Source organism: Nicotiana sylvestris, chromosome 5 (assembly GCF_000393655.2).
Source record: "Nicotiana sylvestris chromosome 5, ASM39365v2, whole genome shotgun sequence".
Lineage (NCBI taxonomy): Eukaryota > Viridiplantae > Streptophyta > Magnoliopsida > Solanales > Solanaceae > Nicotiana > Nicotiana sylvestris.
This window is the reverse complement of record NC_091061.1, coordinates 6,879,611-6,902,336: the sequence shown is the minus strand read 5'-3', so window position 1 is coordinate 6,902,336 and position 22,726 is coordinate 6,879,611. Positions and strand designations below refer to the sequence as shown.

Sequence of the window (22,726 nt, the reverse complement as noted above, 5' to 3'; positions counted from 1 at the left end):
CAATAAAATGATTTGCAGGTATATGACAAGATTGGTAAATGCTTCTATTTGGACAGATGTAACGATTTTGACTTCTAAATCACAAATTAAAACCAAATGTTGATGCATTAAATCTTCATATGCACAATTAGAGAGTTTGTAGTCTCACAATTTTCACTTTATATTGCATTTTTTTTTTCTTGAAGGCGAGTCTTAACGTAATTGGTAAAGTTGCTATGCAAGATAAGGTTTTATACAATAAATTTTTGTGCTCCGCCTCTCTTCCAGACCTTATGCATAGCGAAAGCTTAGTACGCCGAGCTGTCTTATTGCATTTTTTTCTTGTCAAAGGGATACTGCCTCTAGATGTAGGAAGACGCACTAAAAAAGATACCAATAGTTTAACATGGGAGAAATTCAAAAATAGCCAGTTTTATAAGTGGTCATTCAAAAATAGTCACGCTTTCAAAAGTAATCGAAATTTAGCCACTTTTCATGTAAAGATAAATCTGAGCGAAAGCACTGTTCAAAACCCGAAAAATACGTCAGTATATTATGCTGGAGTTCCAGCATAAGTATACTTTAACTCCAGCATATTATACTGGAGTTCCAGGATAAGTATACTGGAACTCCAGCATAATATGATAGAAGTTCCAGCATAATATACTGGAGTTCCAACAAAGTATATCGGTCTCGTATAATATGCCGGAAGTTCATAGACAAGTGCTCGAATCTCCAGTATACTATGTTGGAACTTTCCGTGTGTTGGAATTCCAGCATAATATGCTGGAAGTTCATACACAGGTGCACCGAACTCCAGTATATTATGCTGGACCGGTCTCTGTTGCAGCAAAATAGTGGTTATTTTTCAATGACTTGGCAAATGCTAGCTATTTTTGAATGACCAGTCCGAAAACTGGTCAGCCCGTGCTATTTTTACGTAATAATAAGGTAGTTGGAGTACTATCTATACGAAGATACCAATTCACGACTCGTGCTAAGTAGTAACACGATGTATAGAGTCTGACACATGCTCGATGCTGGAAAATCGAAAGGAGAAGTGTTATAAGCTTTGAATGGAAGCCCCGATACACAGCGGCAATAACTCTAACTGTCCTAAGGGAGCGAAATTCCTTGTCGCAGAAGTAGTGACCTGTACAAATGGTGTAACGACTGCCACACTATCTCCGACATGGACCCGATGAAATTGAATTCTCCATGAAGATGCGGAGTACCAACGACTCAACTTGTTGGTATATGTTATTTTCTTTTCAAGATTCAAAAACTTACCAAGACAGCATAAAATGACACATAACAGTGCTGTCAAAGGCCGGGTTAAAGCGCATAAGCCCGAAAGCAAGGGCGCTTCGCCTCGCCTAGTTGGCACTTCAATGTCGTCATCGAGGCTCTAACGCATCTATTACCTTGATAATGAGCTTAAGCCTAAGGAAGCAACACTAAACAATTGATATTTCAATTTATCATAATTTTTTAAAATTTCTTTGCTAATATATTTGTTATTCATGCTTATAATTAGTAGTCTTGGACTACACAAACATATTTATATTTTGTTTCTCCATTTGCGCCTTTCTTCATTAAACCCATAATTTATTTGCGCTTTGCGCTTAACGCCCCAGCAGACCTTTGAGCTTATTTTGCGATTTTCCCTATGGCAACACTGACACGTAGATTACATAGAATAACCACCATGACAACAATAATATAGTGCCAATGAAACAATTTACAATTGCAGTTCGACCTTCTGAAAGAATTAACAAACAGAATCATATTTGAAGCCATTGGATCTGCAAAATCATTTTACTCATTAGTCAATTTGCAACATTTAGGATTGCAGTAAGATCACTCACAGCAGTTCGGTTCGCGCTCTTTCTGCAGCTTCTCCCACAGACATAGTACCATTCTTGGAGTCTGATAATGTGCAAGAATATAGTCTGAGTCGCAACCAGCATTGTGAAATCTATCATCGTCGACGTACTGTACTTTGTTACCCTTCCTCCTGAATTCCTCAACCCATATGCCCACAGCAACATCCTCGAGTTTAAAAAGCTGGCAACAACACAAGATATACACAAGAAAACAACATTATACACAAAAAGCAACGAACAAATTTAGCATTTTGAACGGAATTTTAGCATTAGAAAGTCTAATGTGCTCTTTTCTATTAATGATACAAATGGTTTTTTTTTCCTTGTTTGATAATAGCGGTAGTCAGACCAGCTTGCTTACACATCGATTGTTCCATCGGATACCTACTAGATACAAATGCCTTTTCACTTATTCTTCCTCATTTTCTTGCTTCTTTTTCTTTCTTATAAGCGTACACTTCTCTGTATCTTCAGGCATAACAGGCTCCCCAAGAAGCCAGCCCAGGCCAGGGTCAGCAGAGAATGAAGGGGACGGCCCTAATCTTGTGTTGGCTTTGCCAACTTATTGGGTTGCGGGTGTAGAAAAACGGACGTGGGGACTCGGGTCGGGGCGCAGCGTAACTAAGAGAGCCATTTCATTTAGCAAGACAAAATGGGTGGCCACGGGCGGTCTGGTGTCCCAGCAATTTGGTCAGACGACGACAACTTCACTTATTATTTTAGTATCAGCCACCTATCCTGGAACAGGATGGGATTAATCATATAACTCTCGTTTCATTTTTAGATTCTACAATTATTCACCTTTCTCCTAGGAGTCATATGTTTTAGAACTAACTATATCTTTGTAGTACTCCATGGTAAGAAGACAGAAAGATCAGGTCAAAAAAAAAGAGTAGAATTTGTTTCATAACAATATCAAATGAGTATTACCATTAGTTCCCTTTCTTGATGGCCCTGAACAATGAACTTAGCTATATCTCGAGAAATAATATAACCTGGTCCATGCGCCCAAGGGGGATAGGAGGAAGGCGGATATTCCTGCAGAACGAAAATGTGATTAAGGAAGATTATAACATGCTGAGAAGATATGAGTTTAGAAATAGAATACCTCGGCACTGATGTACCACTTGTTATCTTTTTCCCTATGGGGTGCTGACTCGAAAGATATTCCACCATATAATAGGCCATTAGGATCCTTTCCCTTGAGGCTTGATAGAACTTGATCAATCCTCAGAAAAGCATCGTCATCCGTCTTCATAACATATTTGGCAGGTAGGATTTTAACCTGCAATTTAAGTACAGTAATGCTTTAGCCAGATATTATTCTACAAATCGTTCCGATCACTATGTATTTCTCTCTGATAATTCATAAACAAATAATTCTATCTTGTACTCATATATAGTTGAAAAGTCCATACACCCATAATGCAAATTGCGATAGTCTTCAAAGTGAGCAGGCTGTAGTAATCAACAAAAGGCAATAATTGGACATCTCCATAGGCCTGTGCTTCCTTCCATAGCTCAAAGTTGACCTGCCTATTTTTGTCCTGCATTTTTTTTCAAATAAAGCAAAGAAAAATGGTCAGACACAATAATTGAGCAACAATGGCTAAACAAGAATAAGAGTGCTTGATTTGGACTCTTCCTATTGTCCGCTAATCAGACATTATCAGGAACAAAGAGCAGTTGACACGTAATTTTATTTACTACAACAAATGAGTAACTTGATTCAAGATCTGATAAAATCTATCAGAAGAACCAAGCCATTGAAAATGATCGAAGGAGGACTTTAGCAATGTTACTAAACTATATTTGAGTACTTGAAATAGATGCTAAGAATATGAAAATTAGGGACATAATAACTATTTCCATTTGAATGCTTCACTTACAAGACCAATAAAAAATCGGACAGCTACTTCTCCCGAGCGCACAGCTTCATATTGCATCCATGTTCTTCTCAGTGCCATACGTCTCTCAAAATTGTTTCCAGTAGAGAAAACCCCAATTAACATGACGAGCCTCTTTTTAGGAGTTGGTGGAGCTTTGAGGTCCTCAACATCAAAACCCAAGTCCAAATCATTGGAAACAGGTAATCCTTTGGCTAAGATCGATATGATGTTCAAACCACCTATCACATTGACTCCACTAACCAACCAAGGTTCGAGTTTCTGCATTTGCGAAAACAGCAGTATAAAAGGAGTTATCCATTAACTTCTGGCGACAGTTCTAAAAGATAATAAAGCTCAGTGATATCGCTGAATCTACAAACACTTACCTCTTTATATGCAAAAGAAGTCTCATGTCTTCCGTTGACTGTCATATGAAACCCCTCTATACCGGCCCATAGTGTTGCAGTAAATGGATTACCTTCAAGAAAAGGGTAATTGGCTGTGCCGTAGGCACTAGCATTTGACACATCCGTGGACTTTGGACTGGTCGAATTTGCAATTTCCTCAACATTATTTCGGAAAATTTTGGCATTGCACTTGACTAGTCCGTCAACTGATATATGTAGGAAGAATATGTCAGATTACTATGTCATAAGGAGCAATGGAAACAATAAGGTGCTGCTAACTACTAATAATAGGCTAGATTTATATAGTTTGGCTACCATTTATGCCCCAACTTGACTATGCTTCACTGTTCTAGGATAGGATAAATTGGCTCTAATTGTGAATTTCATGTTTTGCAGGAGCGAGTTGCGCTTATGAGGACTTAGGACAGTGTTTGGAGCCAAATTAAAGCAAGGGAAGCCCCTCGGAGCTGAGTACGTGTGAAAGAAGAGAGAAAAGAAGAGATAAAAAGATGAACCAGCTTAGCGCGACCGCGCGAGCCCAGAAAATCAAGGCAGAATGTTATGCAATATGCGTGGCCATTAGAGCGGGCACGAGCGCAGCCGCGCTAGTCCAGGTCGGAGCACATAATTTCAGGGGTAAACTTAGAAGTTTGGGGGTAATTCCACTTAACCTATAAGAGGTCCAGCTCGCCCAAAGAGACATTATCAAGGTTTTTACAGCTTAGTTGAAGGGAAGAAGAGGCAAGAGGCAAGGAGGATAATTTGACATCGAGTTTTACCTTTCTTCCTTTTGTATTTATCATTCATGATGAATCGTTGTTGTTATTATGAACACGATTATGAGTAGCTAATTATTTAGTCTAGGGTATTGATGGAACCTATTGAAGGATGAACTTCGTGTTATGTTAATATAGTTTCCCCAGTTTAATCTTTATTTGTTCAACTACGTTCTTGTTGTAGTTAATTGATAGGATCCTCAATTAGCTGTGCCTATTTAGTATGTATTACTCGGGAGAGAATGCATATTTAGGTAGTTGTTGAACAACACCACTCCCAAAGTATATGAGGAATCAATAACCGAGTGTTTAAATGTGGGATAACGAAACATTGGGTGCGATCTAAAGTGAGCTGTAATAAAAGCCAGCTAGCGTAACTCGGGAGAGTGCGTCTAGTAAATTGTCGTAATTACTCAGGAGAGATTTACGGAAATAAGAGTGCTCATGATTGATAGAGACGATTAGGCAACTCTATGCGAAACATAACAGGAAAGGATTCTATCAATAGGGGAAATCACAATCTTAGATCCTTCTCTTATCTGTTTACAACTCAATCATAGTTAGCTTTTAGTTTACTTAATTTTACTCAGTTATAGCTAGTAAAAACCAATTATTATTCAAAATATCTGGAAAGTTGATTACGAAGAATTCAGTGAGTCTGACAAGAGTAATTAGTAGGTTAATTCCTTGTGGGATTCGACTCTGAGCTAAATACTCGGATTATATTTGCAACGACCGCATGTCCTTTTTATAAGGCATAGTTGGGCGTGATCAAAATTTGGCGTTGTTGCCGGGGAATTAAAGGTGTTATCAATTACAGTTGAAAGAAATACAAAAATTCTTAGTGTAGTCAGTTTTCTTTATTTTCAAATCTATACATTGAAATTTTAACGTTTGTTGACTTGGTTATACAGGTGCATGCCTAGAAACTCATCGAGAACTGGTGAAGTATTTGAAGCATTATCAGATCCCGAGAAAGTTTTCAAGGCCCTGAATCGGGCCAACCGGAAAAACAAACAACAACAATCAACTGAACAACTCGAACCAGACTGGAGGATAACATGGTAGACCCAGCTGCGCCAGTAGCACCTCTTGTGCCAGAGGCTGCTCTATATGACTGGGCACAACCCACAACAGAGAATTTGGCCACAGCGATATTAGTCCCGCAGATACAGGCCGAATCTTTTCAAATCACAAACAACATGTTGCACTTGTTGCAAAACAAGGGACTATTTTCGGGGTCATACATTGAAGATCCTCAGCAGCAAGAATTTCCTGTCAATTTGCAAAACTCAAAAGCAGCCCAACGTAACTCAAGAACCAATAAAGTTGTTGTTGTTTCCATTCTCAGTGACAGGAGCTGCCCAGACCTGGCTAAACTCACTCCCCATTAATTCCATCACGACTTGGGAGGAGTTAGTCAAGCAATTTGTGAATAAGTTTCATCCACCCAACAAGACTGCTCAGCAAATTGATAAAATCTTGAGCTTCAAACAAAAATCAATGGAGACACTACAAGAAACATGGGAACAATTCAAAGGGATGTTGGTGATATGTCCGCACCACGGTATTTCAGATCAGATGTTGGGGCAGCGTTTTTACATGGGTTTGACAGATAGCGTGAAAACTAATGTTGATGCTTCAGCGGGTGGGGCATTCTTGAGCAAAACATGGAGAGAAAGCCAGAGCCTGCTTGACAAGATGACACAGAATTCGGGGTGGACAACCAGGAATGCACCTATCACTACAGTAGTTCACTCAGTGCCCTTAGATCCGTCCAACACTCTTGCTGAAAATATGGTCACCTTAATGACACAGATGAGTATACTCACCAAAAAGGTGGAAGAGTTAGGGCAGAAGGAGCAGGTGCACATTGTAGATACTACCAATGGGGGCTTATGTACATCTTGCATTAGTCAGCCAATTGGTGGCCAATGGGATGCAGAAAGTGATCATCATCATTACCCCGAGGACATGAATTATATGTCTAATTATGGGGGCCAGAGACAAGGTGGTCAGAATTGGGGCCAACAGAATCAGCCATACAGGCCAGTCCAGCCTCAGCTCAACAATGGAATATGGGAGGCATGCGACCTCACAATAATGTGGCACCATACCAAAGGCCACAGGGATACAACAATCAAAATTAGCGGCAGGGTTACCATCCTCCTCAGCAACAACATGGTGGGAGACAGGAAGATGGGTTTGCTAGACTCGAGGCAATGATGTAGCAGGTTATTGGGTCAAATGCGAAAATGAGTGAAAGAGTAGATGCACATAAGTCAGCTATAAAGAATATTGAAGTGCAGATGGGCCAAATTTCGATGTCTTTGAATAATCGTCCTCATGGGACATTGCCTGCAGACACGCAGGTAAATCCAAAAGATCAAGGCCCGAAGCAGCTAATGGCAGTGAGTCTACGTAATGGCTGAGACTTAAACTTGGAGCAAGAGAGGGCTCGAGAAAGCGGATGCCCTTTCCGATGCAGTTCACGATGCGGAGCTGCTAACTAGCTAAGCTAGGTAGTGTGTTGTTAGAATATCTATCCTAGTAGGAAGATGAAAAGAATATACTATACACTATAGGAGAGTCAAAGAATAGGCCTGTTGGAACTATATCAAGATTAGAATGACAAGGAATATTCGTATCCGTATATAATAAGTTGGGCTCTATCCTTCCCGCCCACCTCATTAATATCTGGAGGGAAGAATCAGACAAGCTGAGACACTTGTACCAGTGCCCATTGAGCTAGATAATTCAACGAAACTGACAGAGGTGACAGTACAGCCTGCCCAGAAAGAAACCAACACACAGATTGAGGCTGAGAAAGAAGCTGAGGCAGCCCAGGAACCGGTAGTTGAGGTGGTGTCGGACAAAGAGAAAACCCAAATCATTGGGAAGAAGAGACCTCCAGCACCATTCTCTCAGAGGCTGACCAAATATCAAAAAGAGGAACAATACAAGAAATTCTTGGAGATGCTGAAACAAATCCAGATTAATATTCCATTGATTGATGCTTTGAAGGAGATGCCTGGTTATGCAAAAATGATGAAGGACTTGATGTCCCGAAAATTCGACTTCCAAGATTTGGCCACAGTGACTCTAACTTAGACCTGCAGTGCTGTGGTGACTAGACCAGTTGCTGAGAAGTTGTCTGATCCAGGGAGTTTCACAATTCCCTGCACCATTGGTAACTTTGTCTTTGCCAAGGCACTTTGCGATTTGAGGACTAGCATAAATCTTATGCCCCTGGCGATCTATAAGAGGTTGGGGATTGGAAGAGCTAGACCCACATCTATGTTATTGCAGCTGGCTGACAGAACTGTGAAAAGATCTTCTGGTATCTTGGATGACGTGTTGATACAGGTAGGGAAATTTTTGTTCCCTGCAGATTTTGTGATTCTGGATTGCAAGGTGGATGAAGAAATTCCCATAATTTTGGGAAGGTCGTTCTTGGCCACAGGGCGAGCTCTCATTAATTGTGAAACTGGGGAGCTCAAAATGAGGTTGAACGATGAGGAGATAACATTCAACGTGCAGAAATCTATGAGGCGACCAAGTGAATTCGCCAATTGTTCTCTTATTGATGTCGTGGATGTAATCGTGGAAGCGGATGATGAGACATTGACTATTGAGGATCCTCTTGCTGCATGTCTTGTAAATTCAGATGAGGTGAATGGGGAAGAATTGGCAGAATGGGTGATGGCTTAGAGGGCAGAGGGTTTTGGGATAGAGCACTTGAATTCGAGCCCTTGCACTTAGAAAACAGAGAAACTCCTCCAGCCAAGCCATTCATAGAAGAACCACCAAAGCTGGAGTTGAAGCCACTGCCCACCCATCTCAGGAATGCGTTCCTAGGACCTAACTCCACATTACCTGTTATTATCTCACCTAGTTTGTTAGATGTGCAGGCACAACAGCTTTTGCAGGTACTTAAGGAGTGCAAGACTGTCATTGGTTGGACCATGGCAGACATTAAGGGGATCAGCCCAGCATATTGTTTGCATAAAATTCTGCTGGAAGAGGGGCACAAACCTTCTAGGGAGCACCAAAGAAGGTTGCATCCCAACATGAAGGAAGTGGTGAAGAAAGAGGTGATTAAGTGGTTGGATGCGGGAATCATTTTCCCCATCTCTGACAGCAACTGGGTTAGCCCAGTGCAATGTGTTCCTAAGAAGGGTGGTATGACGGTGGTCAAAAATGATAACAATGAGCTGATCTCTACAAGAACCGTCACAGGCCGGAGAATTTGTATGGACTACAGGAAATTAAATCTGGCCACTCGGAAAGACCACTTCCCACCTCCTTTCATTGATCAGATACTTGACAGACTGGCATGAAGGTCCCACTTCTGTTTTCTGGATGGGTACTCAAGGTACAACCAAATTTCCATTGCACCAGAGGACAGAGAGAAGACCTCTTTCACATGTCCATATGGAATTTATGCTTTTCGGAGGATGCCCTTTGGCCTATGCAATGCACCCGCCACATTCCAAAGGTGCATGATGGTCATATTCACTGACATGGTCGAAGACATAATGGAGGTGTTCATGGATGATTTCTCAGTGGTGGGAAACTCATTCGACTAGTGCCTTACAAATCTGACCCGAGTGTTGAAAAGATATATGAGACTAACCTGGTACTTAATTGGGAAAAGTGTCATTTCATGGTACAAGAGGGCATAGTCTTGGGACACCGGGTATCAAGCAAGGGAATCGAGGTGGATCGTGCTAAAGTTGACGTGATGGCAAAGCTGCCACCCCCACATAGCAATCAGGAGCTTCCTCGGGCATGCCGATTTCTACCGGAGATTCATAAAAGACTTCTCAAAAATTGTCAACCCTCTATGTAAGTTGTTAGAAAAAGATCACCCTTTCATGTTTTCTGATGATTGCAGTGTAGCATTCGAGGAGTTGAAAAAGAGGCTAGTCACAGCACCCATCATTGTTACCCCCGATTGGGAGCAACCATTCGAACTCATGTATGACGCCAGTGACTGTGCAGTGGGGGCAGTGCTGGGACAGCGGAGAGATAAGCTAATGCACCCAATTTACTATGCCAGTAGAACGTTGAGTGGAGCCCAGCTGAACTACACTGTGACTGAAAAAGAGATGCTGGCTGTGGTGTTTGCATTCGACAAGTTCAGATCATACCTGATTAGCTCTAAGGTAATTGTATATACTGATCATGCAGCTCTCAAGTACTTGATTGAGAAGAAGGAGTCCGAACCGCGCCTGATTCCCTGGTGATTCGTGACCGTACGAGCACAGAAAACCAAGTCGCTGATCTATCACAACTTGAAGGAGTTGAAAACTCAGTTGAGGTAGAGGATATTCTGGAAACCTTTCCAGACGAGCAGCTACTCGCTACAAGCCTTGAGGAAGTGCCATGGTATGCAGACTTTGCAAATTACTTGGCAAGCGGTATAGTTCCCTATGACCTTTCCTCTGTGCAAAAGAAAAAGCTTTATTGGGACTGTCGCATGTATTACTAGGATGAACCTTATCTGTTTCAAATATGTGTTGACAATATGATCCGGAGGTGTGTCCCCGAGATAGAACAATCTTCTGTTTTGCAGGCATGTCACGCATCGGCGTATGGCGGGCATTTTGGAGGAGTTAGGACGGCAGCAAAAGTGCTAGAAGTCGAGTTCTACTGGCCAACAGTGTTTAAGGATGCACATCAATGGGTGAAGGGCTGTAATGAATGTCAGCGAACCGGGAACATTTCCTGTCGCCATGAGATGCCCATGAACCCAATTCAAGAGGTTGAAGTGTTCGATGTCTGGGGGATAAACTTCATGGGCCCCTTCGTCAGCTCCTTTGGCAATAAGTACATACTTGTTACTGTGGATTACGTGTCCAAATGGGTGGAAGCTGCAGCACTCCCCACTAATGATGTAAGAGTCGTGGTGGGGTTTTTGAAGAAGAATATATTCACCCGTTTCGGGACCCCGTGAGCTATTATCAACGACGGAGGCACTCTCTTCTGCAATCGAGCCTTCGAGAAATTGCTAGCAAAGTACGATGTGCGCCACAAGGTGGCAACACCATATCATCCTCAGACCAGTGGACAAGTCAAAGTGTCTAATAGAGAGATAAAAGAGTGTACTGACCAAGACTGTGAATGCCACAAGAACTGATTAGGCGAAAAAGCTAGATGATGCACTCTGGGCCTACAGCTGCTTTCAAAACACCAATTGGTATGTCACCATACAAGTTGGTGTTCGGGAAGGCCTGTCACTTGCCAGTGGAACTAGAACATAGAGCTTGGTGGGCAATGAAACAACTAAATCTGGACATTGAGGCTGCGGGAGCAAATAGAGTCACAGAATTGCATGAGCTAAACGAGTTCCGATTTCTGGCTTTCGAGAGCACGAGGTTGTACAATGAGAGAATGAAGAGGTTGCACGACAAGAACATTGTTGAGCGAAATTTCAATCCCGGAGACACAGTGTTGCTTTATAACTCAAGATTAAGGCTATTTCCGGGTAAACTCAAGTCACGATGGTCTGGACCACTCCGAGTGGTCGAAGTATTCCCTTTAGGTGCCATGGAGATTACCTCAGAGAAAGACTCTCATACATTTAGAGTCAATGGGCAAAGATTAAAACCATATGTGGGCATGGATGAACCAAAGAAAGTGTCAGTGATCCATCTAACTGAACCTCAGAGGTCGAGCGAGCCTTAAATGTGCTTATCTGCGTCGTGCCGCGACATTAAATCAGGCGCTGCACGGGAGGAAACCCATTGATTTGTTGTAACCGTCGTGCAACGACATTAACTAAGGCGCTGGTTGGGAGGCAAATCAATGCGTAGTGACTTTAGTATAGTTAGTATTGTTAATTTTGATTTTTGTAAGTACTAACCAATGCAGGTGAGCTTGGGTAAGTGATAAGTCCATCGGACGCGGAAGGAAAAGGTAAAAAAATGGAAAAATTTTGAGCTCAAGAGCGCGCCCGCGCTACCAACCACGCATATGGGCAAACATTCCGCCTTAGCATCTCACCTAGTAGCGCGCCCGCGCTATGACCGTGCTAGTGACCGCGCATATGGCCAAGTACACTGTTTCACTAGCGCGGCCGCGCTAGTCCCGCCCGCCTAACACTTTGTTTAACTGAACATTTGTTTTATTTCACCCCCCTCCCCCCAACTATGCCTTATAAAAAGGACAAGCGGTCGTTGCAAATATAATCCGAGTATTAAGCCCATAGTCGAATCCCACAGGGAATTAACCTACCAATTACTCTTGTCAGACTCACTAAATTCTTCGTAATCAACTTTCCAGATATTTTGAATAACAATTGGTGATGTTTTTACTAGTTATAACTGAGTAAAATAAAAGCTAACTATGATTGAGTTGTAAACAGATAAGAGAAGGATCTATGGTTGTGATTTCCCCTATTGATGGAATCTCGTCCTGTTATGTTTCGCATAGAGTTGCCTAATCGTCTCTATCAATCATGAGCACTCTTATTACCGTAAATCTCTCCCGAGTAATTACGACAATTTACTAGACGCACTCTCCCGAGTTACGCTAGTTGGCTTTTATTACAGCTCACTTTAGATCGCACTCAAGGTTTTGTTATCCCTAATCTCACCTTTAAACCCTCGATTATTGATTCTTCATATACTTTGGGAGTGGTGTTGTTCAACAACTACCTAAATATGCACTCTCTCCCGAGTAATACATACTAAATAGGCACAGTTAATTGAGGAACCTATCAATTAACTACAACAAGAACGTAGTTGAACAAATAGAGATTAAACTGGGCAAACTATATTAACATAACACGAAGTTCATCCTTCAACAGATTCCATCAAAACCCTAGACTAAATAATTAGTTACTCATAATCGTGTTCATAATAACAACAACAAAATTCATCATGAATGATAAATACAAAAGGAAGAAAGGTAGAACTCGATGTCGAATTATCCTCATTGCCTTCAACTAAGCTGTAAAAACCTTGATAATGTCTCTTTGGGCGAACTGGAGCTTTTATAGGTTAAGTGGAATTACCCCCAAACTTCCAAGTTTACCCCTGAAATTATATGCTCCGAACTAGACTAGCGCGGCGGCGCTCATGCCCGCGCATATTGCATAACATTCTGCCTCGATTTTCTGGGCTAGCGTGGTCACGCTTAGCTGGTTCATCTTTTTATCTCTTCTTTCACACGTACTCAGCTCCGAGGGGCTTCCCTTACTTTAATTTAGCTCCAAACACTGTCCTAAGTCCTCATAAGCGCAACTTGCTCCTGCAAAACATGAAATTCACAATTAGAGCCAATTTATCGTCATTTAACTATCCTAGAATAGTGAAGCATAGTCAAGTTGGGACATAAATGGTCGCCAAACTACATAAATCTAGCCTATTATCAACACCCCACACTTAAATCATTGCTAGTCCTCGAGCAATCCACCACACTCTATAAAAGTTCCTTCACTAAGCTATTCCCTTAACGTACCACACCAAGAACAAATCACCAAAGTTACGTCTAGTAGTGTACAATTTTTGCCTCAAGAATCGACTCGCACGTGCCGTGCAATATTCATACTTACTCAAATTACTCTATACAGAGGTCAAGACTTACCTTTCCTTCGTGAATCACATGCCCTCACATCACACAAAAGAGTAGTTCCACAAATAATAATATTAAGAGCAATTAGGAACTCAGATATGCCACACAGATGCACCATAGGCTTGCTCGTAGTGTACTACTCTACTAATCGAGCCCATTCAGTCTAAGATCAATTAGGACTTCATTTGGTTGTAATGTAGGCTAAGGGACCGGTAGGATATATTTGGATATAGTGACTAACCTCCCTAAGCACTTCTAATACAATCACATTCGCATTCAAAACCATATTTATGTCAGACCAGACATTCCACCACACTTCTATTTATAATACCCCAAACTCCATTAGGTGCAATTATATCTAGTCACCACTTATCAAGCATTACATTTACTCATTCTCTTTTAAGTGGTGCTTATTCTTTTACTTTTTTCAAAATACTGCACCTTTTTCTCTATTTCATCAGTTCCACTCAAAAACCAAACCACTACCCCACTTTAACTTTTGCATATTTCATAATCATTCAAGTGTTCATGGGAGGTAAAGCGGTTCAAACAGATGGGCCGTTCAAACAATTTGGTAAGGTTTGTAATGTGGTTGCCAAAGAAACACGCTTATAGGCTCAACGAGGTTAATTACGATGTATCGCATTCGGGTGGGTCTACTTTATATATCTGGCTAAACAAAGAAATGCCTATATCAAGACTGAATAAAGCTACTATTTCACTTTGCAAACATACGGGGCAAATTCTAGGCATCAAATGCAGAGAATAGAATACAGTACAACTCACACACACATGACACATGACTTACTCCAGATTGGCTTATCAAGACACTCTCGTTTGAGTACTCAAGTCAATTACAAACATACAAATTAACGCACTCTAACAAGAATCAACCACTAAGACTAAGCGTCACACTCTAGTGTCTACTGTGTTCAGGTGTATCAACGTCAAGGGCGTCTCTTTCTATTTCAGCTCATAGCCCATCAGTACTAACTAAAAACTAGAAACAAAATAAACAAAAACTAACTACACTCGGTTCAAGCAAAACCTTTGGAAAAGAACCATGGCCCAAAGAAAAACAAAGAGGGAGTTACTACACTACCTAAAACAAAAAAAATCTTTTTGGTATTTTCTTTAGACTTACTTCCCTCAAGAAAACTGTCTAGAAGATCCGTCATCAGGAAGAGTCCAACATATTTCTGTTTTTCAGATTTTTACGTCGACTTAAACCCTCAAGTTCACGTCAACTTAGACCCTCAAGAACCCCGTCGAAAGAGATCCGTCGTCGGGACAAGTCAACTTACCTAATTTGACTATTACTCAAAACCACCGAAAACAATCAAGAAAAACAAAGAAAACATCAAACAATCAAGTTGTTACATATACACACATACATTAAAGTATCCCCACCCCACACTTAAAAGGAAGACATGTCCTCATGGCATACAAAATAAAGAACAGTGAGGTAAATGAACTTCCCTGAGTGATCACTCTTAATCGGAGACCGTCTCCGGGTTCAGATTGCAAGCATGACCCAGAGCTCTCAGCCAGCCCAATACTTTCTTCTCCGATTTCACCTGCTGGGTAGCCACCGCGTCAACACGTGTACCTAAGTCAGCGACCGAGGTACGCAATCCGGCCACCTCCCGCTCCAAAGCTGTGAATCGGGTAACCCGAGCAGCCCCAGATGGTGCTGCAGCCTCTGCAATTTGCTCATGGGTCGGTGACTCGACCCTCACATCCTCCTGCTCGGCCTCCTCTTCCTCAGAGTCACCACTATCATCACCACCTGCTCCTTCCCAGTAGTTACCTTATCAGCGCGGAACTTGGAGTCTTTTGGCACTAGCCCATCCACATTCAGATTTTCCGGCACCCGAACTGCCCGACAAAGTCTAGTAACTAAGGAAGGGAAGAAGAACCCATACCTACATCTCCTCATGAATCAGCTTGGCCACATCAAAGTTATGACCATTCATAAAGCACCAAATCAGAGCAGCTCTAAGACCATTCACCTTCGTGGTGTTGGAAGACGGGATTAGGCGATTGTTGATGACATACAACCAGCACTTCCTTTCAAAGGTGAGCGCCGCGGAGTGAAACTTCTGCCCATACTTCATCCAGACAATTTCCTTGCCGGGTACACAGATTGTTGCAAAGAACCTCTCCCACTGCGTGTGTGATCTGCCATACATTTCATAATAGTCTTAATACTCATTCACAGGGGGGGGCAGCTGGTATATCCTCCGAATAGCCTCAACGGAGGCATCCACTGCCTTTCTGCGCACAATTACTACGCCATTCACATGTTCTTTTACATTGGCGTAGAATTCACGGACAACCATCACATTTCCCTTGTTCGGATCTTCAAAGAAGATTTGTAGTCCCCGCCTTACCAGCTCATTATACAAGTTAAGGCAGCCTAGCTGGAGCGACCCTATATCTATGCCCCTCTCTGGTATCGGTTTCTTAGGGGCCTTATCAGCAAAGCGGTCCTGAGCCTTGGCAAAGACGAACCTACTACTATCAAAGGGATGAGCAGGAGCTGATCCGCGCGCCCTGGACAATCCAGCTTGACCACTGGACGAGGCACCGGTGCTGCGGCATTTCCTGGATGGAGTCATAGTACCTGGAAGAATAATAGCATTAGCACAACACAAAAGGTGTGACTCAATTGCGGTTACTCAGACTTCACTCGCACAATTGGTCACAATTACCCATTTATTGCTGATAAGGCCCCTAAGAAACCGATACCGGAGAGGGCATAGATATAGGGTCACTCCAGCTGGGCTACCCTAACTTGTATAATGAGCTCGTAAGGCAGGGACTACAAATCTTCTTTGAAGAGCCGAACGAGGGAAATGTGATGGTTGTCCGTGAATTCTACGCCAATGGAAAAGAACATGTGAATGGCGTAGTAATTGTGCGCAGAAAGGCAGTGGATGCCTCTGTTGAGGCTATTCGGAGGATATACCAGTTGCCCCCTCCTATGAATGAGTATGAAGACTATTATGAAATGTATGGCAGATCACACCACGCAGTGGGAGAGGTTCTTTGCAACAATCTGTGTACCCGGCAAGGAAATTGTCTGGATGAAATATGGGCGGAAGTTTCACTCCGCGGAGCTCACCTTTGAAGGGAAGTGTTGGTTGTATGTCATCAATAACCGCATGATCCCGTCTTCCAACACCACGGAGGTGAATGGTCCTAGAGCTGCTCTGATTTGGTGCTTTATGAATGGTCACAACTTTGACGTGGCCAAGCTGATTCATGAGGAGATGTTCACCTGTTGTCCGGTGAAAAGGTATGGGTTCTTCTTCCCTTCCTTAGTTACTAGACTTTGTCGAGCAGTTCGGGTGCCGGAAAATCTGAATGTGGATGGGCTAGTGCCAAAAGACTCCAAGTTCCGCGCTGATAAGGTAACTACTGGGAAGGAGAAGGTGGCAACGGGTGGTGATGATAGTGGTGAATCTGATGATTCTGAGGAAGAGGAGGCTGAGCAGGAGGATGTGAGGGCCGAGTCACCGGCCCATGAGCAAATTGCAGAGGCTGCAGCACCATCTGGGGCTGCTCGGGTTACCCGATTCACAACTTTGGAGTGGGAGATGGCTGAATTGCATACCTCGGTCGCTGACTTAGGTACACGTATTGACGCGGTGGCTGCCCAGCAGGTGAAATCGGAGAAGAAAGTATTGGGCAAGGTGAGAGCTCTCGGTCGTGCTTGCAATCTAAATCCGGAGACGGTCTCCAATCAAGAGTGATCACTCGGGGAAGTTTTTTTACCTCATTGTTCTTTATTTTGGATGCCATGCGGACATGTCTTCCTTTTAAGTGTGGGGTGGGAATACTTCAATGTATGTGTGTATGTGTGTATATGTAACAACTTGACTGTTTGATGTTTTCTTTGTTTTTCTTGATTGTTTTCGGTGGTTTTGAGTAATAGTCAAATTAGGTAAGTTGACTTGTCCCGACGACGGATCTCTTTCGACGGGGTTCTTGAGGGTCTAAGTCGACGTGAAAATCTGAAGAATATATATATATATATATATAGAAAAGAAAAAAACAGAAATATGTTGGACTCTTCCGGATGATGGATCTTCTAGACAGTTTTCTTGAGGGAAGTAAGTCTAAAGAAAATACCAAAAAGATTTTTTTGTTTTAGGTAGTGTAGTAACTCCCCCTTGGTTTTTCTTTGGGCCACTGTTCTTTTCCAAGGGTTTTGCTTGAACCGGGTGTAGTTAGTTTTTGTTTATTTTGTTTCTAATTTTTAGTTAGTACTGATGGGCTATGAGCTAAAATAGAAAGAGAAGCCCTTGGCGTTGATACACCTGAACACAGTAGACACTAGAGTGTGACGCTTAGTCTCAGTGGTTGATTCTTGTTAGAGTGCCTTAAATTGTATGTTTGTAACTGACTTGAGTACTCAAACGAGAGTGTCTTGATAAGCCAATCTGGAGTGAGTCATGTGCCATGTGTGTGTGAGTTGTACTGTATTCTATGCTCTGTATTTGATGCCTAGAACTTGCCTCGTGTGTTTGCAAAGCGAAATAGTAGTTTTATTCAGTCTTAGAAGTGATATAGGCATTTCTTTGTTAAGCCAGATATATAAAGTAGACCCACCTAAATGCGATACATCGTAGTTAACCCCGTTGAGCCTATAAGCCTGTTTCTTTGGCAACCACATTACAAACCTTACCCAATTGTTTGAACGGCCCATCTGTTTGAACCCCTTTACCTCCCATGAGCACTTGAATGGTTATGAAATATGCAAAAGTTAAAGTGTGGGGTGGTGGTTTGGTTTTTGAGCGGAACTGATGAAATAGAGAAAAAGGTGCAGTATTTTGAAAAAAGTAAAAGAATAAGCACCACTTAAAAAAGAAAAAAAAAATAGAATGAGTAAATGTAGTACTTGATAAGTGGTGACTTGATATAATTGCACCTAATGGAGTTTGGGGTATTATAAATAGAAGTGTGGTAGAATGTCTGGTCTGACATAAGTATGGTTTTGAATGCGAATGTGATTGTATTAAAAGTGTTTAGGGAGGTTAGTCACTATATCCAAATATATTCTACCCGTCCCTTAGCCTACATTACAACCAAATGAAGTCCTAATTGATCTTAGACTGAATAGGCTCGATTAGTAGAGCAGTACACTATGGGCAAGCCTATGGTGCATCTGTGTGGCATATGAATTTCCTTTCGGAGAGTGAGCGAATTTTGTCTATCTGAGTTCCTAATTGCTCTTAATATTATTATTTGTGGAACTACTCTCTTGTGTGATGTGAGGGTATGTGATTCACGAAGGAAAGGTAAGTATTGACCTCTGTATAGAGTAATTTGAGTAAGTATGAATATTGCACGGCACGTGAGAGTCGACTCTTGAGGCAAAGATTGTACACTACTAGACGTAACTTTGGTGATTTGTGCTTGGTATGATACGTTAAGGGAAAAGCTTAGTGAAGGAACCTTTATAGAGTGTAGTGGATTGCTCGAGGACTAGCAATGATTTAAGTGTGGGGTGTTGATAATAGGCTAGATTTATGTAGTTTGGCGACCATTTATGCCCCAACTTGACTATGCTTCACTGTTCTAGGATAGTTAAATGATGATAAATTGGCTCTAATTGTGAATTTCATATTTTGCAGGAGCGAGTTGCGCTTATGAGGACTTAGGACAGTGTTTGGAGCTAAATTAAAGCAAGGGAAGCCCCTCGGAGCTGAGTACGTGTGAAAGAAGAGAGAAAAGAAGAGATAAAAAGATGAACCAGCTTAGCACGACCGCGCTAGCCCGGAAAATCGAGGCAGAATGTTATGCAATATGCGCGGCCACGAGCGCGACCGCGCTAGTCCAGTTCGGAGCACATAATTTCATGGGTAAACTTGGAAGTTTGGGGTAATTCCACTTAACCTATAAGAGGTACAGCTCGCCCAAAGAGACATTATCAAGGTTTTTACAGCTTAGTTGAAGGCAAGAAGAAGCAAGAGGCAAGGAGGATAATTCGACGTTGAGTTATATCTTACTTCCTTTTGTATTTATCATTCATGATGAATTTTGTTGTTATTATGAACACGATTATGAGTAGCTAATTATTTAGTCTAGGGTTTTGATGCAACCTGTTGAAGGATGAACTTCGTGTTATGTTAATATAGTTTGCCCAGTTTAATCTCTATTTGTTCAACTACGCTCTTGTTGTAGTTAATTGATAGGATCCTCAATTAGCTATGCCTATTTAGTATGTATTACTCGGGAGAAAGTGCATATTTAGGTAGTTGTTGAACAACACCACTCCCAAAGTATATGAGGAATCAATAACCGAGGGTTTAAAGGTGGGATTAGGGATAACGAAACCTTGGGTGCGATCTAAAGTGAGCTGTAATAAAAGCCAGCTAGCATAACTCGGGAGAGTGCGTCTAGTAAATTGTCGTAATTACTCGGGAGAGATTTACGGAAATAAGAGTGCCCATGACTGATAGAGACGATTAAGCAACTCTATGCGAAACATAACAGGAAGGGATTCCATCAATAGGGGGAAATCACAACCTTAGATCCTTCTCTTATCTATTTAGAGCTTAATCATAGTTAGCTTTTAGTTTACTTAATTTTATTCAGTTATAGCTAGTAAAAACATCACCAATTGTTATTCAAAATATCTGGAAAGTTGATTACGAAGAATTCAGTAAGTATGGCAAGAGTAATTGGTAGGTTAATTCCCTGTGAGATTCGACTCTGGACTAAATACTCGGATTATATTTACAATGATCACTTGTCCTTTTTATAAGGTATAGTTGGGCGTGATCAACTACTACTGGATGTTTATTTAGAATATTGGACACTGAAGAAGGTTTACGCTTGCTAAAGCGCTACTGCCCTATTTGCTTCTGGTAAGAATAGAGAACTAAGACATTTCACAGGATACACTGCGATAAGTAGAAATTACCTTGGCCAAGGTACATGCTATCATTATATGATGTCAAGATTAAATAAATAAAAAAGGGGCAGTTCATCTACTGACTAAAGGCATTATAACTCCATATAACTTTCTCCAATATGCAAATGGTGATATGACTTACCAAATAGCATGACCGGAACAATTTCTTTTCACACAAATGGTGAGATGGTCACTTCATAATTTGAAGAGCTTGCAACTAGGGGCGGAGCTACCCCATCAGCTACAGATTCAGCCGAACCCAGTAGTTTTGGTCCAAACTCTATATTTGTCTTATAAAATTCATTGAATATATACTAATTATTAATTTAGAATCTAATAACTTAACATGATTAGAATTCTGAACCCATAACTTTCAAATCCTGGCTCCACCTCTGCTTGCAACATCAAATATTATTTAGAAAAGGGTTGCAATTCACTCAATGCACCTTATAAACTGTAAAGAGCCACAAGTAGCATGAATCCCTCGTTAAAAAAAACCTTGTAGCAAGTAAGATAACATCTAAGACAGAAGACTATCTCTAATAAAGATATCCAAGATCACATGTAACAGTTTCTTCTCTGAATGAACACAAATTAAAAGATGAAAAGATGCACGCAAATTCTTTTGTATGATTTACCTTTTATCACGTCGGTAGAGCCATGATCAGGGCATTTGTCCACCTTACTCCATCCTAATTCATCAGTCCACGTATTCTGAGTGATAAGTGGCTCCTTCGTCAAGTTTTTCCCGGGCAAAATTACATTATAGTTCAAAACTATAGGAGGCTTTAATTCCTCAGGAAGTTTCGTGCCCACAAGCTCAATTTGAAAACTTTCTTGTTTTGCATCAGGTATGCCTATCACAGTAATAGATGAATCCTCAACTAAGCCACAAGGGATCCTAAGATTGCTCCCATCCCTCGACGTTGTTGCATTAAATGCAGTCACAGAATAAGGGCAATCCTCATTTTGCTTCTCAAAAGATTCAGTAGCCTTCCTTTTCACAATAAACGACAGCAAATCGTTCCATGCTAAAGCAGCCTCTTTAACTCCTTGAGCAGTTCCATTCAAACCATCTGATCTCGATAACAACAATCTCATCTTATCCCATACTAACAGTGCCTTAGACTCTTCCTTTGAAACATTATAACTCAAGCTGTATAGTTCATTAAGCCCTTCGACGTTAATAAGACGCGGTTTTTCCTTAAAAGTAACTAGCTCTACTACTGATTTTGATTCAGGCAATTTGACATTTTCATCTACAACATCATTTGAACCTTCATTATTATTGTTATTGAAAAACTCATAAGCTGATTGCTTTTTTGGAGATTCTCCTACACTACTGCTGTATGATTTTCCGACATTGCTATATCTAGTGAACAAGACTATTGCAAGAACAAAAATCAGCAGAAATCCAGCCCATTTTTTCCTTCCCACTTTTCTTGATAATATATACTTCTTCATTACCTACTTAACTAAGATTGCACAAAACTACCCCCCCCCCAACCCCTACTCCCCACAAGGTGGATCCAATACTTAGTTTTTGACACCCAAGAATTGTAAAAATTGAATCTTTACAGATTGCACTAACCTACCTCACCCCCCCCTCCCACCAAAACTCCCCACCCCCCTCCCCACCTTCCAATACTTAGTTTTTTGACACCCAAGAATTGAAAAAATTGAATCTTTACAAACCCCAAAAGAGATATACAGATGCTAATAACAATCTTGAAAATTGAAAAGTGACTAACTTTATGCTTCTTCTTTTTTGGGGTTCTTGTTTTTACAGTAAATGAACTTCAGAAAGTAATAAAGTTTACTATTTTAAGTAAATGGGGTTAAAGGGAAAGGTGGGAAAGATAGAAAAACAAGAGGCACAAAAATTAAGCCTTGAATGAACCTCTGGATCTGCAGAGAATGAAAGAAATCTGAGAAAAATAGTGGGAAGTTGGATTTGGAGGTTTTAGTTGTGTTGGAGCTCTATTTGGATTGAGTTTCGCAAACTTATTAGTTCTTCCAACTTGGTTCAGTTCAGCTCCGACCTATTAGTTCAAGAGTCCGTTTCAGTCATTTACAAACGAGTCAACATTTTATTTTTGTCGGAAGATGGTATATTAAAATATTTTTCTTTAAAAAAATTGGAAAGTGAAATAAAACAGTAAAGAACAATATTGCAAAGAAAAAGAGAGCATTCTTATTGATTTGGGATAAATTACAATCGAATAGAACCCTTTTATTTATAGGAAAAGAGTGACTTAGCCACCAAGTAATAATCCCTAAAATC

At 41.2% G+C, this 22,726-nt stretch overlaps 1 protein-coding gene across 1 annotated transcript; it reads right to left on the bottom strand.

The window, feature by feature from the left end:
- Positions 1-1,669: 1,669 nt before the first annotated feature.
- Positions 1,670-22,004, bottom strand: LOC104240231 (hydroxyproline O-galactosyltransferase GALT3). The gene is made up of 7 exons (XM_009795013.2): positions 21,081-22,004; positions 4,141-4,367; positions 3,755-4,033; positions 3,284-3,412; positions 2,974-3,150; positions 2,796-2,903; positions 1,670-2,046 (listed from the first exon to the last, which is right to left on the bottom strand). Exons 1-7 carry the CDS (start codon positions 21,904-21,906, stop codon positions 1,840-1,842), a joined length of 1,953 nt encoding a protein of 650 aa, XP_009793315.2. The 5' UTR covers positions 21,907-22,004; the 3' UTR covers positions 1,670-1,839.
- Between the last annotated feature and the right edge of the window lie 722 nt (positions 22,005-22,726).

Excerpts from the sequence above, each read along its gene's own strand:
- LOC104240231 (XM_009795013.2), bottom strand. The coding sequence starts at position 21,906 with ATGAAGAAGTATATATTATCAAGAAAAGTGGGAAGGAAAAAATGGGCT. Across the intron at positions 4,368-21,080 it reads CTCTACCGACGTGATAAAAG|TTGACGGACTAGTCAAGTGC; the intron begins GTAAATCATACA and ends TACATATATCAG. Across the intron at positions 2,047-2,795 it reads ATCAAGAAAGGGAACTAATG|CTTTTTAAACTCGAGGATGT; the intron begins GTAATACTCATT and ends TGTTGTTGCCAG.